Genomic DNA, 27992 nt, shown 5'->3' with positions numbered 1-27992 from the left:
CGCATCACAAGAGGCCAACATGGTCGTGGTCAAGCGTGGCCGCTAACCGGATGGCCGAGCAAACTTAAACGTTGTTAGATCGAGTGATACATGCAAGATATCGATATCAAAATTACTTAATTTCTCAGAAATTGTTGAGTATTAAACTCGTTATGTCTTTACTCTGCTGAAAGACAAGATAAAGCTTCGGCGTTGATGAAGTGTTACCTGGCACTCGCGATTTGCATTGCTAGTAGCATAGTACACAAATCTAACAACCCACATTTTGAAATGTTATAGAGAAAAAGTATTAAATGAAAGTCGTACGGGGGCGCTCAATTAGTCTAAAGTACACTATACACAGCAGCTATTAAAATAGGGAAAATGAATTTTGCCAGACTAGAAAATAACAGCTGCTGAAAGTGCAATGAATGAATTACCAAATATATAAAATGTAAAAAAAAGTTACCGCCTCTTTTTTATACAATTTACCTCTGAAATTCAGGAAGTGAAAATGACCAAGTAGAGCTAGAACTTTTTTGAAAGGTACACATCTGAAGTAAGGCCAAGCTGTATACTCTATAACCCATAGTACACCCATCAATCATACAGCAAAATAAAGGGAATAAAAGGTTCTTTGCATTATACCTAAGATATACAAGGTCTTTTTTAAATAACCAGTATAACCAGTGAGGAAAGCCGGGGAAATTCTTTTTCTTAAAAAATCCTAACCCATGCAAAATACTAATCTGTAGAGCGCCACCTATGCTGGTTTTAATAAAAATACAAAAACGAAAGAACACAAAATTCTCCATATTTATATATTCCGAGAACAACTTCTGGAGTTTTGTTGTATCACATGACTACCATGTTGACATGTGCTCTCTGCTTGATAAATCAGACTGGCCAGATTGCTGGTTTTTACAAAAAGTATCTGACTTTCATTTAATATAACTGAATTTCTGAACAACAACATTAAAAAGGAGTTTGTTGTTGATATCACGTGAGTACTGGACTTCCGATGATGTCGTTTGAGATTTGTCATGTCATGTGACTAGTAATGTAAATGTCGAGTACATGGTCAGGTTTCATCTATGTCGCAATTTCGTCTATTCTGTCAGCGGATTAAAGACATAACATTCATAATACTTGTCATGTCTGAGAAAATAATTCATTTTCCTATTGATTTCGTGCAGGTATGAGTCGATATAACGTAAGTTTAAATTTTCTACGCCCACTGGTAAGCGACTACCGTATGTCACTACACACGGTGGCGGCAAATTCCAAATTTTCGATATGCAACTGCAATGACCCCACACCCCAACCTAAATGTCCAAATATGTAAAATGGGGTGGGAATATTCAAAGGAAACTCTGATTAGAAAACGGACTGCTATTCGTTTTAAGCCAAATTTGTAGTCCAAGTTGTTCAATCTCAGAGCTGAAATGAGACATTGTTGTCCCTTGTATTATATATTCAAACAAAGATACGAGCCCCTGTATCAATACAGTCTTGGGGACTGGTTTACAGAAAAAAAAAAAACAAGTTGATTGTACAGAAAAATCAGTCCTTGTTTATACAAAAGTATATAATTTTGAAGGTCTTTTGTTAAAATTTAAATCCACTCGTTTCAAATGTTTTTGAAATGATGGATTTTTAAACAGATCGTCGTAAGATCAATTTGTTTGAAAAAAAAAGTTGTTTGTGATTTTATTGGCACAGATAAATTTACGGTTAAACTCTTTTCGCTACAAGACAAACTTTTCATTACTTGCGTTTAATGCTTTTTCCCCCTACTACAATAGGAAATGTTTACTTTCTAATAAGACGCCTAATCATTAGAAGCTCTAAGCGCTTTACAACATTAGACAACACCTATAAGATAAAAAAAAAACATAATGATATGATTACAAAAACAAACACCACGAAATTAGAAAACATAAAAAACATGCTGAGAATACTTATATATTGCTATAGTATTCTTTAGAATTAAAGGTTTGAAAAGAAACAAAACTAATTTATGTTCATTATGTTGTTCCCACTTGGCAACATAATGCAGGTCAGCAAAATGATGTTAGAATTTTTATTCTGTACACTGAAATGACTTTACATGCCAATTCATAGGAATCAAACTTGTTTCGTATAGTACATTTTGTGGTTTTGTACACGATCGTCTTTTCTGACTTGGATGTTTTGGAGAGTCTTGAAAGAGAAACATCTTTTGATTTAGAAAATGCATGTTTTACAATCTAAATGTTCTTTAATTCCATTCAGTAATGATCAGACGTGAACCTTAAATTAATTTCATTATGAAAAACACTGGAAATTTATCTTTAGAAAAGCGTGGGAACCACGAGCTAGTCCTTAATAGCTGTTTCATTTACGTTGAATCACGCGCTCACGAGTTACTAATTGTCAATGATAAAAGCGATCCTACAAATTGAGGTAATATTTTTAAAAAGGTTCGCACGTTTATTTGTACAAGGCACATAACCATCGTAATTTACAAGTTCACGAAGAGTGGTAATAATAATGGCTAACATTCTCATAGAAATCAACTAAGTAAGATCAACCTCAATCAATTTTAATTTTGTGATTTAGCTGAACAAACACAACTTTTCACACAATAGAAAGCTTGATGTTTCGACGTCTCCTATGTTTATAGCCGGCGAATTTGTTTTTGCGACAGCAGTACTGGCCATATAATCATTAAAACCCTGAAACTGGCTTGTGATATCAGGGAATTTTGATCGGTAACTATACCAGTTTAACATTGGTGTATACGGTACCAAAATGCCAGGTGTTCAGTCGTGTAAGTTTCTTTCGTGGGAATGGAGCTATAGCATATGGAGTTACATCATTCGTAGTGGTCATTCTTGGGATTGAAATTAATTGTGGACGATTTATTTGGTGTGGTTTATTTTTATGTTATGGTTTATTTTTTTTTAAATTTTGTTTTACTGTAGAGTTAAAAAAAACATTAATTTACGTGAAAAATGTTTAAACTTAACATTCTATTTAATGAAGAAGCGAATTCTTCATACTAAAATACTTATTTCGTCACAACAATAATTCACAGGTGATGCAACATAACATGTAGGACTTTTCTTGTGTAGAAGAAATGAAAATCAAGACAATGTAATAATCAGGAGTTCTCTGCAAAAATCGAAAATATTATGAAATCAGGATGTAGGCGCGGAGCGACCCCAAAAATCGGAAGTTATTTTCCCCTCCATACATGAAAGTTGACAGGTATGGTGTAAGGTCGCTTACATCAAAGTAAACTACAACTCAGCTTTTACGGTATTAGCATAATTTTCGAGCATTATTTCCAAAACTGTATTATCATATATTGTTTAGCGCAATGGTGCCCATGATTCGACTCCAAAGGATGTACTTAATTCAACGCGTAATCAAACCTACAATGTACACGCGGTGGCGCCATTATGTAAATACGTTCAGAAGCCTAATTGCGAGCGTTGAATCGAATCGCATTGTTTTTTCGTTGTGTTGTCATACTGAGATTACATTTTAATGAGTTAAAGTATTTACAATTTCAAAGCAAAGTAAAAACGTAATTACAGGTGCACTGATATAAAATGTCCAATGCAATAATGCATAACAAACAACAATCGAGTCAAAAAGGGAGAGGTAGTGTTACAGGAACTCGCGATTGCTCAATTATTGTCATCGTTCGATCAAATTATACACAGATCTAAATTAGCCAGAAACAATAAGAACACAGAAAATTAAATTACTTTTCAAACATGTTTATATACCGCCCAGGTGGCCTAGTGGTTAGAGCGTCCGCCTCGGATGCGTGAGGTCGTGGGTTCGATCCCCGGCCGAGTCATACCAAAGACCTACAAAAATGGTATTAACAGCTGCCTCGCTTGGCGCTCTGCATCAAGAGGTTAGTGTTAGGACTGGTCGGCCTGGTGTCAGGATAATGTGACTGGGTGGGACATCATACTACATGTCTGCGGCATGATGCCCCAGTGCTAGACATCACTAATAAACTGCCATATTGCAGACATCGTAGCGATATGACTTAAAAAAATGTTAAAGCTACGTTAAAAATCAAAATCACATCACATCAAAACAAGTTTATACCATTTCCTTTTAATAATTATGCAGGCCAACCTCGAGATAAGTATACATGTAATTTTTTAAATACAATTTTGCCTAAATAAATGCATTTAGAACTTACCTCGTGCATCTTGAGATGCCTCGGAGTTGTAAGTCGGCTTATACGCGGGTCATGCACTTTTTAGTGTTTATACCTGTTCAGTTTGGGGGTAAGCTTATACGAGAACGGGTTTATATGCGAGTATATACGGTAGGTCTCTTTCTTGTACCGTTCGATCTGTATGTACCATGTTCTTGGCACGCGCTGCGCCAAGCTCATTCAAATACCTTGTCAACTAAGTCTTGGTACAGACATCACTTGATATTTAGAATGATTCTCTTTCCATTTACTCCATTTTCCTCACTGCTGCAGAATATTATCCTATATAGTACGATGTTGTTTCTTTCCAAACAAATGTCATAAAGAACTCTTGAAACTCCCCACCGTCATTGAGTCGATTAATTGTTTTACGTTTTCTACAAACGTTAAGTATTTTCCGTTTACGTGATGCCAGTTTAAACTTTAGTAATGACTTATTATGCTAACCATGTTGCTATTTAATCATGCAGATGAAACTTTCAAAGAAACGCCTGGTTTATAAAGGAAGTGATACATGTACTGATAGACTCGGCATGTCAGAATAAAAAAAAATCGAAGACCTACTTGTTGGTCTACATGTACTGTCACGTGATTTTTCTGTCTTCTCTTGGTACACTGTTTTGTGCAAGATTTAGTTCTCATTGCGTAATCCACAAAAATCATATTTAGCCTTTTTTGATCATGTGATGATCTTGACAACTACCTCCATTCGTGATCAAAAAGAAGCACCTGACAGCTGTGTTAAGTCCAAAACCCAAGCACAACACTGTCGATGTCAAGACATGTAAAACCCGGCATTTGGAGATGTCACGTTACAAGGTGCCTTATCAGTAACCTGACGTCTGGAAGCATACATTGCAAAAGATAATCGGTGTGTGTGTGTGTGATTTGGATTTTTAACGTAGCCTTAAAAAAAAAATCAACCATATCGCTACAATGTCTGCAGTGTCACAGTTCATAGTGATGTCTAGCACTGGGGCATCATGCTACATACATGTAGCATATGTCCCACCCAGTCACATTATCCTGACAACAAGCCGACCAGTCCTAACACTAACCTCTTAATGCTGAGCGCCAAGCGAGGCAGCTGTTAGTACCATTTTTCTAAGTCTTTCGCATGACTCGACTGGGAATCGAACCCACGACCTCCCGCATCCGAGGCGGACGCTCTAACCACTAGGCCATCGGAGCAGTCTTGTAAAGATAATCAGATTACTTGCCTTATCATATGAATTAAATAGTGGTTTTGAACACGTATTAAATAACAAGTGGCCGCTTGCAATGGGGGAAATTTGACCCTTATGAATTATTATTCCGACCACATGCCACATTAAATGGGTGGCCACCCACAAAAGGGTACTTTTGTACACAAATTTATCAGTAAAAAAAAATTGCAAACAGAACAACCTGTCTTTGTCAAAGAGGTGACCGCTCGTGAGGGGCATCATATAACTGGGAGACCGCTCTACATACCAATGGAAATCTTAAATGCTGCAATAGACAGCCTGTCTCTCCTAATGAAACCACATGGCCCATAAGTTTCACCATGGCTTTAAAGTATGGAAAAAAGGATGTGATATATCATCAATTTACCTAATATTTAATTAAATTATGATTTTTCATGTTTATCCAATAAAAGTATGGCTTAGCTTTTAAGTACTTCCCAAAATGTAACAGTAATTGTTGTTGTTGTAGGGCTTAATGCGATTTTTCAGCACACGATACATGGTGGCCAGTAATAATGGTGGAGGAATAACCCAAACAGTAATGGTCAAATACAGTAAACTCAATACTTATAAAAGCGAGATTACAAAGTATTTGTGCGTACAATAAGTCTCGAGATCTCCTTGTCTGTTAAGTGTTATGTATATTTGATTTAATATACTTATTTAAATTTAATTGTTTGTCAGTTTTAATTTTTTTATTTTCATTACATGCTATTGTAATGTAAATTTATTCACTAGAGATGATACTTTTTCAGTAAATAGTTTGATCATGACTGTTCATTTTATAAACACCAGGTGTTGATCTAGATCCTGACCTTGATTGAAAATTAGTAGCAACCACGTAACAAGTTCTTTTTTTATTTTAAAATGATTGATTGTTGTCGAGGACATGATGGGACTATGAGTTTAGGATGTAAAGTTTATTTTTTATTTTTTATTTCTTAGAGTAAAATGATTGGTTTTCGTCAGGGTCACACTGAGTGTACGTGACCTTTATCAAGAACTTAATTTCTATGAACTTTGAGGACATGATCCTGTGACCCCTTGTTTACGTTTTAGAAGACCATATAACCTCTGTTTTGGAGAATTATTCTTGGTAGAAGCTGGGCTGTTACACTGGAAGTTGTATGTTGTACTGTTTGGAGTTATTTCAAATTATTTGGTTTGGAATTATTTCAAATTACTTTGATTCAAAAGGATTAATTCTGTTATTTTTCTGGAAAATACGTGTGCTCATGTAAAATTGTTGAACAATGATAGTTTCTTTTATAAAAATTCATTCCGCTATCAGAAACCAGAGTGATAATTCTTGTTTCTACAAAGAACTGTAGAATTCAACATTACAGATTTCACCATACATCATCATCTTCCATCTTGGATTCTTCGTCGGGATTCGAACTTGAAATCAGTAGAACATTTTTTTATTAGGACTACTAAAATTATACTCTTGATTATTTTTGGATTTGATTCTATAAAACCGTAAGTTCATATTTAAAAAACAAATACAGACTTTTTCCAGGGAAATAAATTATTGTATTTTTTTCAAAGCTTGTTGTTTTCAGTCTTTCTTGTTTTACTGTTTATTCAAGCCTAAACACGTGACATAATATAAACTCTAACATTTAACCAATACACTTTACATCTTTTTAAAGAAAAGCCAACACAAAACTTCAAAGGGCCTAAACTGACACAAAAAGATGTATATTTCTTATGCTTTTAAAAGTTTAAAAAAGACTAAACTTGGATTGGGGGGGGTATGTCCTATGTTTCATTTTATGGAGGGGGATTTTGTCCTAGGGGCACTTTGTCCTGGTGGAATTTTGTTTGTATCCCATATTAGCATCATCTGAGGAAAACGTAAAAGGTCTTGATTCCAGAATGCTCCCAATACAATCATGAACAGTTCTAGTACTATAATCCCATGTTGGCTGAAAAGACCATACTATAAGCTATTTGCATTACAGTCTGGGGAGTTAAATACTGGACAAGAAACCAAACCAAGGAAATGTCCATATAAAATCTCTAATCCTGTACTTCAGTTGGTGCAACAATTTTAATATTAAGCATAGGTATCTAATGCAGTAAAAGATATGAATACATAATATGAATTTCCAATAATGTGCAAGATTTTTTTAAGTGTGGTCAGTGGCATCACTAGGGGCATGCGGACCGCACCGGGTAACATCATCAGAGGGGGTGACACCTGTTATGTATATTTGATTTAATTTATATTTGGTTTAATATGAGTGGTTGTTTGTTAATTTTTTTAAAATTCCACTACATGTTATAATACTGTAATTTTGTTTACTGGAATTTGACACTTTCCGGAAATTAGTTTGACCTGACTGTTTTTCATAAACACCTAATATTAGAACTTTGTATCTTAATGCTGACCTAGTTCTTGACCTTGATACAGAGTACAAGTTGAAGTAAACAAAATTTTTTAATTTTTTTAAATTCATTCTTAGTGTGGATTTATAGGGTGGAATTGAGGCTGTACCGGGTGTATATGACTTTGTACATGTGAATAGCCTCTATTTTGAAATTCTGGTTTTAACGGAATTGTGCGGTAGTCAGATATAATAGTCATGCATTGAGAGATAATCTCGTTGGGCTTTTAAACACTTCGATGTCAAGGTGGTGTTTTTTCTGTTATGACCAGTTGGAGTTAAGTTTTAAGTTTTCTTCAAATTTTTGGGATTCTAAGAGATTTTTTCTTTTCCCTGAGAATATTTAAGTACTCATACAGAATTCTTGGACAAAGACCTTTACTGAAATTTTATTCAGAATTCAAACACTGGAATATTGCTGTTTGTGGATCAACAAAGAACTGATGACACGTCAATACTGTAGTGGCTACAGTATACGTCATCGCCTTCCATTTTAGATTTTTGTCGGGACTCGAACTCAAATTCATTAAAACGTTTTATTACTAGGACTTCTAATTTTTAATTCTTGAATTAATTTTGGATTTGATTCTTAAAACTGTATGTTCTTTTTTCTATTTTTACCTTGTCTTTCTAGAGAACTAAATTATTTGTTAAAATTTTACAAAGCTTGTCTTCACTTTTTTCTTGTTACTGTTTATGAGAGCCTATACACGTAACTCACCAAAATGACATTACTACGGATTCTGTATGGTCTGTTATGGAAGGAGGTCCATGGGGGTGACACCATGAGTTACCGCACTGGGTGACACCAATCATAGTGATGCCACTGAGTGTGGTGACTCAAAACTATGGGCCATTGTGCATTTCCCAGATTGTTATTTAAACAAGATTTGTATCATGTCATTTGTTGTTGTTGTGGGGTTTAACGCCATATTTCAGCACACGATAGGCTATGCACGGCTGTCAGTATTAATGGTGGAGGAAGAACCCGGGAAAACCCTGGGAGAACCACCGATCCACGAGAAGCTACTGGCAAGGTTTCTCACATACCCACATTGGCCGAATCCTAGACTCGAACCCATGCAGACAGAGGTGAGATGGCAGTGATCCGTAACGGAGAGCGCTTTAGACCACTCGGCCACTCGGGGTCCCTTTTATCATGTCAGAACATACATGTAGCTAATTACATGTATATTTTCTTTCAAACTGATGATTTGTGTGTAGCTAATTACACCGCTCCCTCTATAACTCGCGCCCGGATAACTCGCGATCCCGCTTATAACGCAGTGTCCGTCTTGGCTCCCGATTTTTTCCAGATAAAATGTATTTAAAATATCTTTAAAATATGCTGAACATGAAAAAATTACGATAAGAATTGATAAATTAAACCTTGATACATTAATGGTTTTAACATCGAAAATGGTGATTAATGCCCGTAAAAATATAATCCATATTTTGAAATTTGCAAGTTCTAAAGAAGAATTAATTTCAGAGATCTCGAAAACGCTTAATTACGCGTATTTGGACGCCAATTTTTGATCTGGGACGCAGAAAATCACTGAGGTGGGAGTCCTCCGTAAGCATGTAATAGGTGCGCGGGAAAATTCCAAGATTTGCCGGTCCTGTTTCAGCCACCTGCTTTGTGGCAAAATGTGTTGATCAGTTAACTGTGCTGATATTTACAATGACAGAATTCAGTGACTGAAAGACTCTTTGATGTACTGTTACCATTTTATAAGAGTACATTAAAAAAAAAGAACATGATGCAACAGCTAGGCGGCTAGTTCAAAGACTTTGACTAGCGGCCGAGTGAGAAAATGTACTGATATTTAGTGATTAGGCAGAAAGACCCAGTTTTAAAATCCTAGCGAGACCTCTGTTTAAAGATATCATATATTATGTAAGTTTTTATGATAAATAGTTGTCATTATACTGTAAATAAACAGTCTGGTGAAATAGCGATCAATGAAAACTTCTGGTAAATGCTAACAGGTGGCAACAGAGAATGAAATAAGCACCAATTAAACGTCTTCCTATGTGAAAGTCACGTTCTAATCCTTTAATTCCGTTTCAGTGTAAACATTATAATCACAACATATTCTGTTCATTGAAAACATGAAAAGAGTAAATCGACCGTCACATCGAAACCCGTGAGTACTTCTGTGAGAACCTAATTACATGTACATGCCGGCTTTGTTTTGATCAACAACTTGGGGAAGTGTTTGTTGCATTAAAAAAAATCGATTACAAGAGACCTCGGGTGCTGGATTAAGGGTCTTGGAGCTGCCTTTGACATAAAGCAAAACAGTAACAGAGACAACGACGATGATAGTGACTTCGAATGTTTCAGTGAAACTGATGTCATTAATGCCGAGGCTGTTTGGGAGAAATTCGTACAGGCTCATGGTCCTGAGATGGGCGTTTCTCTTGATGATATGGAGGAGTGGATTTGTGCTGACAATGATTGCCCCACAGCCGAATACATGTCAGATGAAACTATAATTATTTCTATAGCGAACAAATTTGCAGCAGAAGACGATTCTAACTGGAGTAAAACAAGTGTTGAAAGTGATGCAGACGCAGATGTTGTACCCCCCACCCCTCTGCACAGGAAGCAATCCAATATTTTGATATTGCCATAAGGTGGCTGGAGACCCAAAATGTTGACTATGTAAAGCTCATGCAGTTGAGAGATCTGAGGGATTTTGCTCGGCGGCAGAGAAAACAAGGAGTAACACACACACAAAAAAAATAACTGATTTTTTCAAAAAGTGAATTGATATTTGTCAAACGTGGCACAAACGGCAAGTATTAACTTGTTCTAATTTACGTTGTTTTAAAATTGTAGACCAATTAAATACGTCTGTACTGATTAACCCTTGTTTTGTTTTTTTTTGTTTTCCATTTTACTTCTATCACATTCAGAAATATTTATCTATCTATCGTTCGATCGACACTGTTTCTCGAAAAGAGTCGATCTTTTGTATATAAAAAAACGTCTAATTTGGATCAAACAATAAAACTATAATGTATCCAATTCAACATAAAAATTAGTGACGTAGTACACAATGTGTGAAGTGGTACACATGTTAAGCGAACGGAAACCACGTGGAATAATGTTTTCGATGATCGCCTCAATATACTGTAATTTATCCTGAAATTAATGTTGTCCTATGACGAAATAATAAAGTACACCGTTACGAAGAGATATTTATTAACATTTAATCTCAGAACGATTACAAAGTGAGTATTCAACAGTATAATCTGCCTACCCCCCCCCCTTATTTCTCCGTTATGTCGTCAATCACTTCATTGGTTTTGGGCTTATTTCATAGGTCTCGCGATAACTCGCGCCTCACTTATAGTGCGCTCCATGTTTCTGGACCCCGATGTGCGCGAGTTATCGAGGGAGTGGTGTACATGTATATCTTCGTTCAAACTGACTGTGTGTAGCTAATTACATGTTTATCTTCTATGAAACTGATGATTTGTGTGTAGATAATTACATGTATATCCTCTATGAAACTGATGATTTGTGTAGCTAATTACATGTATATCTTCTATCAAACTGATTGTGTGTAGTTAATTACATGCATGTATATCTTCTATCAAACTGATGATTTGTGTGTAGCTAATTTCATGTATGTATTCTATCAAACTGATGATTTGTGTGTAGCTAATTACATGTATATCTTCTATCAAACTGATTTGTGTGTAGCTAATTACATGTATATCTTCAATCAAACTGATGATCTGTGTGTAGCTAATTACATGTATATCTTCTATCAAACTGATGATTTGTGTGTAGCTAATTACATCTGTATCTTCTATAAAACTGATTGTGTGTAGCTAATTACATGTATATCTTCTATCAAACTGATGATTTGTATGTAGCTAATTACATGTATATCTTCAATCAAACTGATGATTTGTGCGTAGCTAATTACATGTATATCTTCAATCAAACTGATTGTGTGTAGCTAATTACATGTATATCTTCTATCAAACTGATGATTTGTGTGTAGCTAATTACATGTATATCTTCTATCAAACTGATGATTTGTGTGTAGCTAATTACATGTACATCTTCTATCAAACTGATGATTTGTGTGTAGCTAATTACATGTATATCTTTTATCAAACTGATGATTTGTGTGTTGCTAATTACATTTATATCTTCAATCAAACTGATGATTTGTGTTTATACGCTGCAGGTGGAGGGTAGTTTTTACAACCCAAATTCAACAAGTTTAATAGGAAATCACTACTACACATAAGTGTAGTAAGTGAATGACTTCCATTTTACTTAAAAGTGAAGTATATTTCATTTATAAGTAAATGCCTAATTTATATGTCATTTATAAGTGATCTTAAGTGTAATAAGTGATTGGCTCCCACTGAACTTACAATTTGCATATGAAATGCCAAATTTGCATATAAAGTCCTAAGCACTGACCTATGTCACTTATAAGTGATGAATATAAATCACTCATAAACCAAAAGTTTTTATTGTGGTGGTGGACATGGATCTCTCTTTACATCAGTAATTGGGGGGTGGGGATACTATTTACTTAATGTCATGAAATTGTATTGCTGGGTATATAAATTGTTATTATGTGATATCACATAGAACATAGTTACCAGTACAGAACTACCTTACTATAGGCCCTTCATTATAATACAGTTACAGTCATAGTTGATTATCCCATTTCATAAAGTGGTAGTCAGTTGTATCCTGTACTTCATGAGGTTTCACTATTTAGGGGTTTACTCTGGCAGCCATATACAACACTACAATGAGGGAGTAACATTTTATTTTCCATTAAACAAACCTAATATTACAAAGCCTAGCTATAATTTACCTTAATATAAGGCCATCATGCTTACAACACACTTGCATAGTTCACATTTTACAGTGATCAATACCGGTATAAATAAGGCACTTGTGATGACTACCAATTTACCAGCAAATTGTGCAAATCAATAATTTTCATCACACTGGAGCCAATCAGGACCCCAGAGCCAGCTTTTTAATTGTCACCTATTGATTTAATAATGAAACCTGTTGATGGCAAAGATAACAATGATGTATGGAGATGCACCAAGGAGAGACCCCGTATGGGATTTATATTTAAACAATCTATCTTAATTTTCACATTAGACCACAGAAATCTGGCAGTTCCTGCCGAAAGGTATAAAATAATGATGAAGGGTGTGCCAAGTATGTTCAAAGCAAGAGAGAAGTATCATTCCCATAAGTGAAAATTCATCATTTTCAAATAATCATAAATATATAAGTGCCATATTGCCGGTCTTTTTCTTTCAATCCTAAACGTCAACCATAATAGTACAACACTCCCTCACAATAATGCCATTCATTATAACATGGTTCCTGTAATAAGTCATTTTCATAATAATTATACTGTAACATGGTTCCTGTAATAAGTCATTTTCATAATAATTATACTGTAACATGGTCTCTGTTGTAAGTTATTCTCACTATAAGGCCCTTCATTACAACATGGTTCCTGTAATAAGACATTTTCATAATAATTATACTGTAACATGGTCCATGTTGTAAGTTATTCTCACTATAAGGTCCTTCATTACAACATGGTTCCTGTAATAAGTCATTTTCATAATAATTATACTGTAACATGGTCTCTGTTGTAAGTTATTCTCACTATAAGGTCCTTCATTACAACATGGTTCCTGTAATAAGACATTTTCATAATAATTATACTGTAACATGGTCCATGTTGTAAGTTATTCTCACTATAAGGTCCTTCATTACAAAATGGTTCCTGTAATAAGTCATTTTCATAATAATTATACTGTAACATGGTCTCTGTTGTAAGTTATTCTCACTATAAGGTCCTTCATTACAACAGTCGGTTCCTGTTATAAGTTATTCTCACTTTAATGCCCTTCATTATAACATGGTTCTTGTAATAAGACATTTTCATAATAATGCCCTTCATTACAACATGGTTTCTGTTATAAGTTATTCTCACTCTAAGGTCCTTCATTATAACATGGTTCCTGTTATAAGGCTGGATATGGAATATATCCCATTTAATTATGTAGTAGTACAATTATATGTACAATTTACATCATTATCAGGCATTCTCACTATACGGTGGTATTTGAGTGGGCAGAATTATAATGGCGGAATACTGTAGTTTTAATGTAACTGCAAGCACTGTAATTATTTATTCCTTTGTGGGTAAAATAATTAACTAACAGTCACTGGGTTTGCAGGTTAGAACCCTGCAGAGATGAGCCCTGAGTTGCTGTTGTAGCATTTTAATCCCACTGGTTGGGCACTAGTCTTTCATGTGCTGATATGCCATTAACCTTATAAGTCATCTCAGTCACTCCTGTCTTTGTTCATTTGCCCTGGTTTAATTTAATTATTGCAGGAACAAAGTTAATTAGTAATGTGAATAAATCCACCAATCCAAAACAATGAATCTGACAATAAGGTTTTCATGCTGTAGTGTCGGTGCCAAGGGAATGGTATTAAAGTCATAATGATTACAGTCCTCTAAATCAAAAACTATATGACACAATTCAATAGTCATAATTTTTAAATGTAAGATGATCATGGGTTAGATTTTTTAATTTGTGTTTGAATAACTGAATTACATTTAGATCTTAATCAATAAGAAATTAAATTAAGTTCATTGAGATTTTCTACAGATCTGATAACTGAATTTAAACTGTCATGAAAGAAAAAGAAATATTATGGCTTGAAGTGAAAATTAACTTCTGAAAGCCAGGAGTTGGTATATGGGACACCCAGGATTCTATTTGGACACTGATGATGTTCAATTGTTCCTGTGTAGTTTATAGTTCAATGAGTTCCTGTAAATGTTTTAATATCCACTGCCTTAAAGATCACTAAGTCCACTGTATATCACTGGTTGTTTTTATTTCCATTGCCTTAAAGATCACTAAGTCCACTGTATATCACTGGTTGTTTTTATTTCCATTGCCTTAAAGATCACTAAGTCCACTGTATATCACTGGTTGTTTTTATTTCCATTGCTTTAAAGATCACTAAGCCCACTGTATATCACTGGTTGTTTTTATTTCCATTGCCTTAAAGATCACTAAGTCCAATGTATATCACTGGTTGTTTTTATTTCCATTGCCTTAAAGATCACTAAGTCCACTGTATATCACTGGTTGTTTTTATTTCCATTGCCTTAAAGATCACTAAGTCCAATGTATATCACTGGTTGTTTTTATTTCCATTGCCTTAAAGATCACTAAGTCCAATGTATATCACTGGTTGTTTTTATTTCCATTGCCTTAAAGATAACTCTAACTCCACAGTATATCACTGTTTTTTTTAAAGAGTACCAAATGACAGATCTTGTTAGATATGTACTGCATACAGGCACATGATTTTTATTTTCAGAGACTATAAAAGCTCTGAAATAGCGAAACAAGAAGATTATAGAAAGCGCAGCATCAGTTCTTGAAACATTAATTACAGTCAATATTTCTATGCATCTTAAACTTTGCTACTGTTGCTAAAATTAAGAGGCGAAAAAAAAATACCCCCCTCCAACAATTGATTAACTTCTTAAAAGTTGGTTTCTTATGTGGTGCGATTTGGGGATTAAAATTGCATTATCTTTTGTATCAAATGTGGTCAGCAGTTTTTTTAAAGCATCATGCACATAGACTCATTTCACAATATATGTCAAAAGAAGAGCTGTCATTTCTGATATCACTAAAATTCAAAATTAGGTTACGACTAGTGGGTGTAGTTAATTTCTACTGTCCAGGACAGGCAACTGAAATAGCTGCTAAACTTTCAAAGAAATAGTCATGTTTACTACTTAACTGAAGTGTTCCATTATTACTTTGAAACAAACAAATGGTGTTGGCACAATATATGTTCCACCTCTAGAAATAGAACACTTAGCTTCTAAGCACTTATAACTAGTGTCATTAAGATCAAATACTTTTCCACCTACACACACTCCAAATAAATGTCCAATTTTTCCACACACACACACACACAGTGTTTGTTCAGATACTGTAATAATTTGTTGTATCCTATTGCCTGAAATGGGAATAAAGGTTATTTTTGACAAAAGGAACAATCATTATAAGAAAATGATGCATTACATACATGTAAATGTAGAATGGAATCATTGTAAACCAGTATTTTATTTTATAATGTCAGTAAATAATGAATTATTATTCAACATATTTAGTAAAGGTTAAAAATATGAAAAAACATGAAACATAATTTATATAGTTAACTATCATATGTGTTCGATTCGTATGTGTTCTTGACGCTCAACTTGTCACCAATCTAAAACTGTTCCCCGGATCCAAATTTATGCTAGCTTTTTACAACATTGTATCAAACTAACGGTAAATCACCATGCTATGAAAAATATCAACCACTGTACAAGCTTCCAATATGGACACAGTGAAATATTTAAAATAATTGTGTATACTAAAAAATATCTCAATTTTTAAAAATATATTAAATGCATTGAAGTGATGGAGAAGCATTCTCCTGAAGAAGACATTGCATAATTAAAAAAGTTACAATATCATGAACTGGAAAGTTACTTGCATTTTACTGACTAATTACTAACTTGCTTCTGTAGCTCTCATGATAAAAACAGTGGTATACCTCTGTAATGGTGCAAAATTTTGTGGAGACAATCTCACAGTACATTTTGTTGTGGTCAGCGTGACACATAACCATCATGTTTGATGTACGGACTGGGCTTGCAATAAATCGTTGACTGCAAGGGATGGGATCTGCTTTGTTTGGGACATGAACTGAATTTTAATTTGAGTCTGTTCGATAATGGTCGAACAGATACGTTAGAGTCAGGTCATGCAATAGTAAATAGCAAAGCTGAGACAAATGAGAAAATTTTAGAGAAAACTTAGGCCATTTGTAACAGGTATCATAAAATGATATTTTCCAGATTAGTTATTAATAATGGCAGTCTAATGAGGATTATTCTAAATTCCATGGGAGTGATACAATTTTTGGCAATTATAGAAAGGAATCCTTATTGGTAAGCTAAATGAGGGGTGTGTTTCCCAAATCAAATTCAAGGTTTTAAAGTAACCTCTCTTGCGATATTAGTCTGTCCGAGTTTTTCTGCTGAAAGGAAAAGCTGGCTCTGAGATCAGTAGAAAGAACTCTTCTCATTAAATATATCGTCCAAAGGACAAGGGGGGCTGGAAATTTGAGAACCGAAACTGGAAAAAAGACAAAGGGAATTATCTGATGATATGTGAATGAGGGCTTGGGAAGGCACAAAGGAAAAACTAGTTCTATATTGTACTCCAAAGTAGAAAGATCAGAGTCTATAACCAAGATGGTTGGTGACCCGAAGAGGCTAGAAAGAGAAGGAAGGAAAAGAAATACAGCAATGCTGACCTATCACCATCACTGATTTGGAAAAGACTGGGAGCACCATGTGATGCTGACATGCTGGCAATTTGAGTTCAATGAGTCACTCAATTATATGATGAAATTTGTTCTATCAGTTTAACAGAACAGCTAACTGAATTTTGCATAAATTTTTTAACTCTGTTTCTAAGAGAAAGGAAATTATTCAAATGTCATGTTCAAATTTCATTTGTTTTTTGTAACTAATTAAATTGTTATATTTTACATACAGGGCTCCTCTTGTTCTATTGTATACCTCTACTCAGATCTCTGTTATTCAATCCATTAATTTCATATTTTATTTAATTGTTTACTCAGCCTGGACAATGACACCATGGTTAATCATCTCCTATATAACAGGAACCAAAAACCATGGTGCGTAGGTCTCACACCTCATCCCACCACCACATGACAGTCTCAATTGAAAATATAGTATTTCACTACAGAACCCAACAATACTGGTGTGACACATTAGGAAATAGTATCAGGTTTCTTACAAGCCAATATTTACTTTCACAGTCATGATTCATTTCATATGCCAAAATTCCATTTTGCATCATGAATTTACATTCTTTATAATAAGGAAAAATTTTAAATAAAAAATGTATTACTTAAATTTACACATTACAGAAAATATTTTTTAAAGTTTATAATTTTAGTGATTGACTAACATATAAATCAGAAAATATCAATCATTAATGCTTTATTTGAAACTGATGTGTGTTAAATATTTAATTTTTATTTTTAAAATATTTGAAATAAAAAGCAACATGTTTATGCATACAAGAAGCCTTTTCTACATGTACAAATAATATGTAATAGATTTATACAAAATATAATATTAATCTCCACACAGTGAGAGCCTAATTTTGGAATTTCAAGATTTGCAAGATCATTGCTTTTAAGTATTGTAAAACTGGCCTATTGCATTATGTTTCCAACCATAATGTTATTTAAAAACAAAACTGTCACTTATATGTATTGTCCAACCACGCTGACCCAGACCTTGTCACACAATGGCCAGCAGAACAGGGTCTATGCAGTTTGTAAAAGGGTAATCAGCAGAACTAACAACACAGACCATGATCTACCAGCACATCATGTGACAGCGGATCATGGTCTGTGTTGTTTGTAGTTGGACTTGACTCATAAATAAGTATATACAGTACCGCCAGTAGCTTCTTGTGGGCGGTGGTTCTTCCCGGGGTTTTCCTGGGTTCTTCCTCCACCATTAATACTGGCCACCATGCATAGCCTATCGTGTGCTCAAAAATGGCACTAAACCCCACAACAACAACCATTTAAAGTTACTGAGCATGCTACCCTGTAATGATTCTCCTAATGTAAATATGGCAGCTCATCAATGGTTGTGTCTACTTTCCATTAATTGTTAGAGACAACTGTAACAGATGCAAATCAAACCAGACAGGGTTGAGAAGAGAGAAAGAGAAAAAAGAAAAAGAAACAAAATAAAAACGAAATAAATCAGGGACATAATCAAGAAGAACCTAGCTTTCCTGATAAGAAATGAAACTGGAATCAAGGAAATTCTTGACAAACAATTCCCAATAGCCATGCCATAAGGGAGTGAAGAAGAGGAAAGTAATGAACAATACTCTTCCACAATATGAATCAGTAAGGGACAAAGAGCATTCTCCACAAGTGATTGGTATGCACACAAAGAGGTAAAACAGCAAAGCAACAAGAAAAACCTAAATTAGAACACATTCAACTGAAAGATATACTCTGTGTACAATTTGGATTTGTTACACATCTTTAACAATCTTTCAGTCATATTGCTACAATGCCTGCAGTGTGGGAGATTTTAGTCATGTCTAGCACAGGGGCTTATAAGTCAAGTCAACTTGTGAACAACAAAGATCCTGATCTGCTGAGGCATAGTTTGCCTACAAACCAGGGTCTATGTTGTTTATTCTACTAATTACTCCTAATAAATTGCACTGATGCAGATCTGCTGGTGCAATATGTGATGACAGATCTGGGTCTGTGCAGTTTGCAACTGGACACCTCTTATAAGTGAATACATACATTAATGCCAAAATGTTCTTAACTCTAATCCGATTTTCAAAGAAATACATTAGACCAACATTTATGGAAATTGAGCATAAGTCTAAATATTTTTATCTTTTTGAACACAGTTTCATGAGTAAGAATATGCTGATAAATCAGCCCCATTCCTGTAATAATACTGACAGACACTTTAGGGGCTGATATTGCCTATGCATCAAACCTGCAAAAATCAGGAGCCACTTTTGTCTGCATACATTGGTGTGTATTTTAAACACTTACAGGTATTTCTTGCAGCTGTTGAGCTACTGACGGCTGAAGGGTTCTTTTGGCAATATGTACACACTGTTGCTGGATCAAATCTTATGTTTGGTGACTTGTAAATCCATGTGAAATTACACAACCCTCTGTTCTGTGGCTATTTTGAATTTTGATTTCAATATGGCTGTTACCAAATACCTATGTCTAAATGGTACATAGGTGTGTTCCAGAAAGATCTGCATGCAGCAAAACTGCACATTTTAATAAGCAGGTGACATCACCCACATAAACACAGACTGGGGTGGGGGGTGGGGGGTGGAGGTGATTTAGAAGAAGGCTTTTCCCTGCAGTCATGAAAATGTTTTGCATGAAAACTGGACTCTGACTCAAAACTCCAAAATCTAAAATCATACTAAGAATCTTTAAAGAAGTACATAGTTAAAATAAGATAACGGCATAATTTTCATCTTTTAAACCTCAAAATTAAAACAATGTCAAATTCCAATGCAAGTTCAATATTTTTGTTCTGATAGTTTTGTCAATATTGATTGGTGTACTGTTTGCAGTTGGGTGAATTGTTACATACCTATATTTCATACAAAATCAGCTTACCACAAAACTTCAAAATCCCAGCTATGTATGTAATTTCGGAAAAACCTCTGGTAATATGCCTTCTCTTAAAACAGTTTTATATTAGTCTGGATGAGATTAATTAAGGCCTCTCCCTACATCACAGGAATCCTAACACCTGATGACACCTACTGACTGCTGACCAATACTACCCATAATGCTGGCAAATGTCAGCATCACATGATTTCCTGGTGTCAACTGGCGGCTTGTGGGAATATCAACAGGTCAATTAACCAGAGGCTGACTACCTTTAAGCCAAGCTACTACCATGGCAGCCAGCAGGTTGTTAGTTTTATAATGTATGTATGTAAAATCTGTTAGAAAAGGGCTTTAAATGACTCTAATACCACCGTTAGCAGCATTGTCCTTGCAGCAAATGCAATAAAAACTATGTGGAGAGAGAGAGATGTAGTAGGGACATTTCATATGAGTTAACTGTTTCAACTTTTCAAGTCTTATACACAGTCATGTTGAATAGAATCCAAATTTCAAGAAATGTTCAGCTTTTGCATTAAAAAAATACAATACAAGCAGAGTCTTTACAGCACCCCAGGACCATAATCATTTGGTTTAATGGTTTGTGTTTCAGAAACAATCAAGCCAGCTAAAGAAAGATGATATAAAGATGTATACAGTGAAGTAGGCTAGGCTGACACACACACACACACACACACACACACACACACACATATATAGATGCTAAGCTTACCTTTAATGAAAATTTATATGAGAAATGGTAAGAGGGAGCTTTTTGAATTTAAATATGTTGTAGCAAAAGGAAACCTTTAAATATGTAGCCAAAACATTTGTTTGTTTGCTCTACCAGCTAATTCCTCATTGATGCTTTCCCCACCCAACACAATACTACAACAGAGGGAAAGAGATTTTATGACAACACGAAATATGCCAGTAACCTGTAACATGTATAAACAGTAAACAATCATGTTTGGTATTTTTAGAAAACTATCACCACAGGGCTCACAGTCACACAGGTCATTAACAAGTAAAGGGCTAAGAAGTGAACAACCACCATTGCACTGATCACTTGACAGACTGACAATAGCCATAGGTATATACAGGCAACAATGCAGCAGGTAATATAAATATGAAAAGTAGCCACACGGAATGAGTAGGTGCTGAGTACAATGCCCCATCCTAGTCAGGGTCCAGAAGGCACGTCCTGTTTGGGGGAGGAAGGGAGGGGGGTTCTGTCCCCCCAAATGAATCTCCTAGCTGCTTAAGTAACAAGAGAATAATGAGAACCCAGATTCAAGACAATATGCAAAACAAGTTTTATAACAGTAACACAAACTACAATTCACAATAAAATAATCAACTAAAGAAGAATTAAACAATGCCATAACATGGTTTATTTATGTAATTTTAATGTGCTGAAAGTTTTACATACACATAAATCATACTTTAATTTCTAGCAAGTAAACACTGTTCCAAGATATGTATATTTCATATGTTACGGCATGTGTGTTGATTTTATGTTCATTGTGTGCCTTTATGTTGCATTTCAGTCAAGCTGTACACAAAATGTCTTTTACCATTTGTATGTTGACAGTGTCAGCATCTGCAATCCTGTCTTATTTCATGTCTGTTTCATACCTTAACACCAACCCCCACCTTCACACAACATAATTCATGCAGCTATCATACAAAAACTTTGTTGCAAATTTGTCAGAGTTAAATATTCAGCCATTTGTCTAGTAGAATCTGCTGTCTGCTGGAACATGCTTACCACTCTTGATCATGGTCAAATGTTTGCAAAAGTAAAAAGACTGAACATTTATCGTTCTCTTTGATGGAGACCAAATCCTGTGTTAGGCAGGCATTTCCAGTAATGCCAAATACAAAAAAGGAAGCATCTTCTAGACTTAGACCCATATGCATCGACTGAAGATAATATTCACAACTGGATCAACTCAGTCTCCAACAGAATATGATAGTGAACTACTAAACTGTGAAAATTAACGTCTTTGAAATTTCTGGAATTGTAGGTGGTGATCCATATACATATAAAGACCAAAAGGTTGCCTGGTACTGGCTTCTACTGAAATCCCACAACAGCTAAAGAGATTTTGTGCTAAGAGTCCTTTGAGCATTACTGTGAGAGAGCCTATTAAGTTAATTTGAGCATTACTGAGAGCATTATTGTAAGTGAGCCTATTAAGGTAATTTGAGCATTACTGTGAGAGAGCCTATTAAGTTAATTTGAGCAGTACTGTGAGAGCAGTACTGTTAGAGAGCCTATTTATAATGTTAATTTGAGCATTACTGTGAGAGAGCCTATTAAGTTAACTTGAGTATATCTGTGAGAGCATTACTATGATAGAGTCTATTAACTGAGCAAAACTGTAAGAGCATTACTGTGAGAGACCCTATTAAGTTAATTTGAGCATTACTGTGAGAGTGCCTATTATGTTAAATTGAGCATTACTGCGAGAGCATTACTGTGAGAGAGCCTGTTAAGTTAATTTGCAAAGGCAAAGTACACAACATGGAATAACCCATTTAATTAGACGTTAGGTAAATCAAAGATAAGCATGCAGAAGAAACAAATTTTTATTACATTTCACTGCTTTCAAAGTGTTTAAGCCATCTTTATTAAAGATTATTTGTTAGCTGTGATTGGAAGCCAGGATCCTTTCTGTCAAAATCCTGTTCAGCAACATTTTCAGATAAAATTGTTTAATATCTCTTGTGTTTTTTTTTTTTTGTAACAGCATCTATATTTGTGGGTAGAATGGCATCATATGTACACTTCTGAAAGCTCGTCATGCATAGATTCCTTCTGAAATCATTAGTTGAATTCTACAGAGCTTCTTTTTGAGGTGGTGTTTAAGTATTTCTATTTTTAGTAATGGTGGTCATGTTTGATGGCAAAGTTAATCGTTTATTTAAAATCCCTTCATGCCTGTTTACTTTTTATAATGTTTTGTAAAATATTGTTAAGTGCTTTTTAAAAAGAAGTCTGAAAGTTTTTCCATTTTAGTAATGATGAACTGTGGATTGACATCATTTGTACAGACCTGAACTGTGGATTGACATCATTTGTATAGACCTGAACTGTGGATTGACATTATTTGTATAGACCTGAACTGTGGATTGACATCATTTGTACAGACCTGAACTGTGGATTGACATTATTTGTATAGACCTGAACTGTGGATTGACATCATTTGTACAGACCTGAACTGTGGATTGACATTATTTGAATAGACCTGAACTGTGGATTGACATTATTTGTATAGACCTGAACTGTGGATTGACATCATTTGAATAGACCTGAACTGTGGATTGACATCATTTGTATCAACCTGAAAAACTTCATGCTAAGAAGCTTTCTGTCAAATTTGGTTGTTGTTGTTTGGGTTGAATACCATTTTTCAATGCATAATAGGCTATACATGGCAGACAACTGGTGGAGGGAGAACCTGGGAAAACCATGGTAAGAACCACTGACCCATGGAAAACTATTGGTAAGCATTCTCACACACCCACATTGGCCAAGCCCATGTCAAAACCCCATATGTTCAGGTAAAATGGTAGTCATTGGCAAGCATTCTCACACACCCACATTGGCCAAGCCCATGTCTGAACCCCACATGGTCAGGTGAAATGGTAGTCAATGGCAAAGGCAAACGTTTTTACCACTCATCCACCTACGGCCCCATAAAATTGGGTCTGGTTATGCAAAGAGAAGAAGTCATTTAAAGATTTTTGTATATTTAGTTATGGTGGCCACATTTGATTTTGGATCAACATCATTTGAATAAATTTGAAAGACTTAATGCTAGGATTATTTGTATGGTCAGATTCAGTCAAGCTGAGTTTGAAAATAATTCAATAGTCGCCTAATGGTTTTTCTAAATTTTTTAACTGTGACCAGATTGGATCACCAAACTGATTCATTAAATCATATCTAAATGCCATTCAAGTCAGAGTTTTATATTCAATTATTGAAAAGAATTGTACATTTTGTCAGTTAGTGAATATCTCATGTATTGAATGTAAATTTTGAATTGTAGAGTTGCTGATTTATAGCACTGTAATAAATATGACTTTAGACTTTCTCTTTGAGTCTGTTTGAAAGCATTGAAACCTTTTTTGTCAAAATTAGCTGTTTTTGATCGTGTGAGTCTGTTGACATTATTGGTTACTTCATTGTTAACTCAAGTACCTAATTTGCACAGGAAATGCCTAATTTGCATATCAGATCCTAATCCTTCACCTATGTGTCACTTATAAGTGAGGAATTTAGTTTACTTACAAGTCATGTATGTCTTTATCTTCATACAGGTGGTAGTAGATCTCTGCTTACAACAGAATTAATAGTGGAATACTACTTGATTTATGTCATATAATTATATTTGTTGGTAAATCATTATTATATGAGTTTCCAACTTTTCTTTACTTCACCTGACTGTAAGGCCAAGAGAGCTTATATTATGGCTAAGTGGTGTGCCAGCTGTCAATATTTTTGACAATTTCATTTGAAAAAATGCTGGACCAATTTGCACATACATGTAATTTTATTGGGAGCATTCTGGCATCAAGGCCTTTCAGATTTGTTCATATGATTCCAAGTATGGTTGTCATTGCTAATAATGGACCTTAATTAGTGAGTAAAACATGTAAATTTAATTAAATTTTTCTGTATAATCTAGCTTTAAAGTAAAATTGTTTCAAATGTCGAGTTTTTACTGGCAAGTTGTTTTTCTTATTTTTCTTCCTAAACTGGGAAGATGTAGGAGACCAGGGGCCATTGTCCACAAAGGACTTGTTGTTATGCAGTTTAAGCTCCTGTGAGTTTATGTGAACATTTTTCTACCCCCCACCCAGGGTTTGGAAACTAGATGATTGTAAGAAGTCTTCTGGTGAAAAATTGTCCACTGATTTGATATTATAGACCAAAATGATATCTTAAGAAATCCAATGGTGAAAATACCATGACAATATGCTCTCCATTGAGAAAAAGTAGCCATAGCAAGATTTTCAGGATGTCCACTGACTGGCAGACATATTGATATATGATCTTCACCAGTTTCATGTCATACAATGTTAGTACAGTGTCATACAATGCCAGTATGGTGTCATACAATGCCAGTATGGTGTCATACAATGCCAGTACAGTGTCATGCAATGTCAGTACAGTGTCACTTTCTGTTCAGATAATAAGACTGGAGGTCAGATCAGTACCATTTTTATTCAGGATCAACTGGACCTCATAAGAAGTCTTTTAGTGAAATCCCCATGTTCAAAATAACTATCAACTCAGGAGTAGTATCCATAACAAGGTAGTGGGTGTCCAAGAGGAATCATTTTCATTCAGGACCAATTAGACATCATAACCATACCAAGAAAATGGGTGTCCATGAGGAATCATTTTCATCCAGGACCCATTAGACATCATAACCATACCAAGAAAATGGGTGTCCATGAGGAATCATTTTCATTCAGGATCAATTAGACATCATAACCATACCAAGAAAATGGGTGTCCATGAGGAATCATTTTCATTCAGGATCAATCAGACATCATAACCATACCAAGAAAATGGGTGTCCATGAGGAATCATTTTCATTCAGGACCAATTTGACATCATAACCATACCAATGAAATGGGTGTCCATGAGGAATTTCCCAATAACTGTAGGAGATCATTGGGACTACAGAAGCAACTGAAGCCAGGCATAAAATTCAAGGATGTCATCACAAGGAACATACAAAAATCCTTAAAAAAAGTGTACCATAAACATCACATTACACACTTACTACAAGTTTCAAAGTCCTTTGTGAAGAAATTTGTGCACTGAAACAATTTTCTCCTTTCAGTCAGAGCAATCCGATTAAAATCAGATCTCCACTGTCCTACATAAAAATCTGCTTAGACATAATGTTCTGGTGACCTTTGAATCTGCCAATGGTAATGCAGCTTTTAAAATGTGAAAGTGAATCAAATCGTTTGGCATGTACTGATGCTCTTCAGTCATACTGCTCAGTCTCCCAAAAATGAAGATATAAGACTTCATCTGACTGGCTGGCTGATGAAATTAGCGATTAGAATCATGACTGTCAGATCTTCATGTATGACAGTGGAGATCTGATTTTAATCAGACTGTCAGTCAGAGTGACTCTAACTTTTACCCTCTTGATCCAAATATCAATAGGCTTCTTCATTATCCTAAGTATAATCCATCCACAAAGTCACTGATGCAGAAATAATGTTATTGTACAGAAACTACCTTTCTTCTTTCAGTCAGTGACCTTAGCATCTGACCCTTTAAGCCCCAAACTGATAGGCTTATTCATTACCACAAAAATGATCCATAAAGTTTGATCCAGGTATGTCATGAAAACTTAATGATCTATAACCCTTTGACCCCAAAATCAATAGGGCTATTTATTACACCAAGTGCAAGTCATCCACAACATCTGGTAACCATAGATAATGAAGAACTCAAGTTAAAGTATCAAACTTTATTTTCTTCCTTCAAAGTGACCTTGACCTTTCTTCATTTAACCCCTGAATCAACAGAATTCCTTCTAACCCCAAGTGCAAGCCATCCACAAAGTCAAGTAACTGGTGGTGTTGTCACAAATGTTCTTTTGTGCAGAAATGAGTTTTCTTCTCTTACCCACAATACCCTTGACCTTTTCATCCCACAATCAGTAGGTTCCTTACTTACCCAGAATGCAAGCTATCCAGAGAGTCAGTAATAACTGATGGAGGTCAAGTCAAGTTATTGTGCAGAAATCAACCATTTGACCACAGAATCAGTAAGATTCTTCCTTATCTCAAGTGCAGGGAATCTACAAAGTTTGAAAACTGTAAATGTTAGAGAACCCAAGTTATTGTGCAGAAACCTTACTTCTTCTTTCAGTAAATGACCTTTCAACTTTTGACCTAAAGTCAACAGGGTTCTTCCTGACCCCACATGCAAACACAAAGTTTGCTAATTGTTGTAGATGATGGACAGCTGAAGCTGAACCTTGAACACAAACATCATACTGAAAATGAAGGTCACTTTGCTGTTACCACCCAATGCAGATTTTAATGGTAAAGTAAGATTGAGATTATTTAAAGCAAAATATTTACTCACATTTACTTGTTGCCAGACCTCTGGATAAAAACCTTCTCCTTTATTCTGCAGGGCACCTGACCTGTATTATGGACACTGAAGAGGCCAGAGACACCACTGTGGGCACCTGAACTAGTTTTCTTGTAGCTAAACTGATGTCTCTTTAATCTGCTTTCATTTATTAGGATATCTCTCTCTATTACAATAATTTATGAGAGGAGGCTTCTTCAATGGAGGAGCTACAATGGTTTTCACCTGGCTGGACTATCCACTATGATAAACCTCTGGGCAAGGTACTAACTCAGACTGTCTTTCCATGAAAAAACTCTCATGTTTTGATGTGTCATTAAACACCAAACAATCAAACACTGAATTCTCTATTATTCTGTACAACCATTCATTAATCCAATTGCCTGCTGGTCCATACAGAAGAGCATGCAAAGAAAGAATCTGGATTCATAAGGTGTTGGTGCATATCATTTGATGCTGGTAGACATGACACTATACTAACAATTAATTTCCATATGATTCAATATCACTGAGATAAATCAGGGAAAAAAACTCTGTTACTGGCTCAACTGTACATGCTGTGATAATAAATAAGTTTAACAATGCTGCCACAATCAGTAAAAGCAATGTTTAACACAGGAAGACACATGAATAATATTCACCCTATCCTAATGTATACAATGCAGACTAAGTCTTAGATCTCAATATA

General features: G+C 35.1%; 2 protein-coding genes and 1 non-coding gene across 8 annotated transcripts in view; all 3 read right to left on the bottom strand.

Annotated features, from left to right (window-relative positions):
* The window catches only part of LOC149801217 (beta-1,4-galactosyltransferase galt-1-like), a 50955-nt gene extending 45963 nt beyond the window's left edge, over nucleotides 1–4992 (bottom strand). Inside the window, exon 1 of one of the 2 annotated variants that reach the window (XM_089955274.1) lies at nucleotides 4190–4992. In XM_089955274.1, the coding sequence (XP_089811400.1) occupies nucleotides 4190–4198 (9 nt within the window). In that variant the 5' untranslated portion in view covers nucleotides 4199–4992. The remainder of the gene's footprint in view (nucleotides 1–4189) is intronic. The other variant, XM_089955273.1, reaches the window with a different exon arrangement.
* The window catches only part of LOC149801214 (activating signal cointegrator 1 complex subunit 3-like), a 441282-nt gene that overhangs the window by 216306 nt on the left and 196984 nt on the right, over nucleotides 1–27992 (bottom strand). The gene's annotated exons all lie outside the window — the stretch shown is intronic.
* Trnap-cgg (transfer RNA proline (anticodon CGG)) lies at nucleotides 5326–5402 on the bottom strand. The gene has a single exon. It is a non-coding gene; the product is annotated as a tRNA-Pro (tRNA).

This window comes from Sinohyriopsis cumingii, chromosome 4 (assembly GCF_028554795.1).
Source record: "Sinohyriopsis cumingii isolate HCF-2022 chromosome 4, ASM2855479v2, whole genome shotgun sequence".
NCBI lineage: Eukaryota > Metazoa > Mollusca > Bivalvia > Unionida > Unionidae > Sinohyriopsis > Sinohyriopsis cumingii.
The sequence above is the reverse complement of the archived record's forward strand: the minus strand, read 5'-3'. Positions and strand labels throughout refer to the sequence as shown.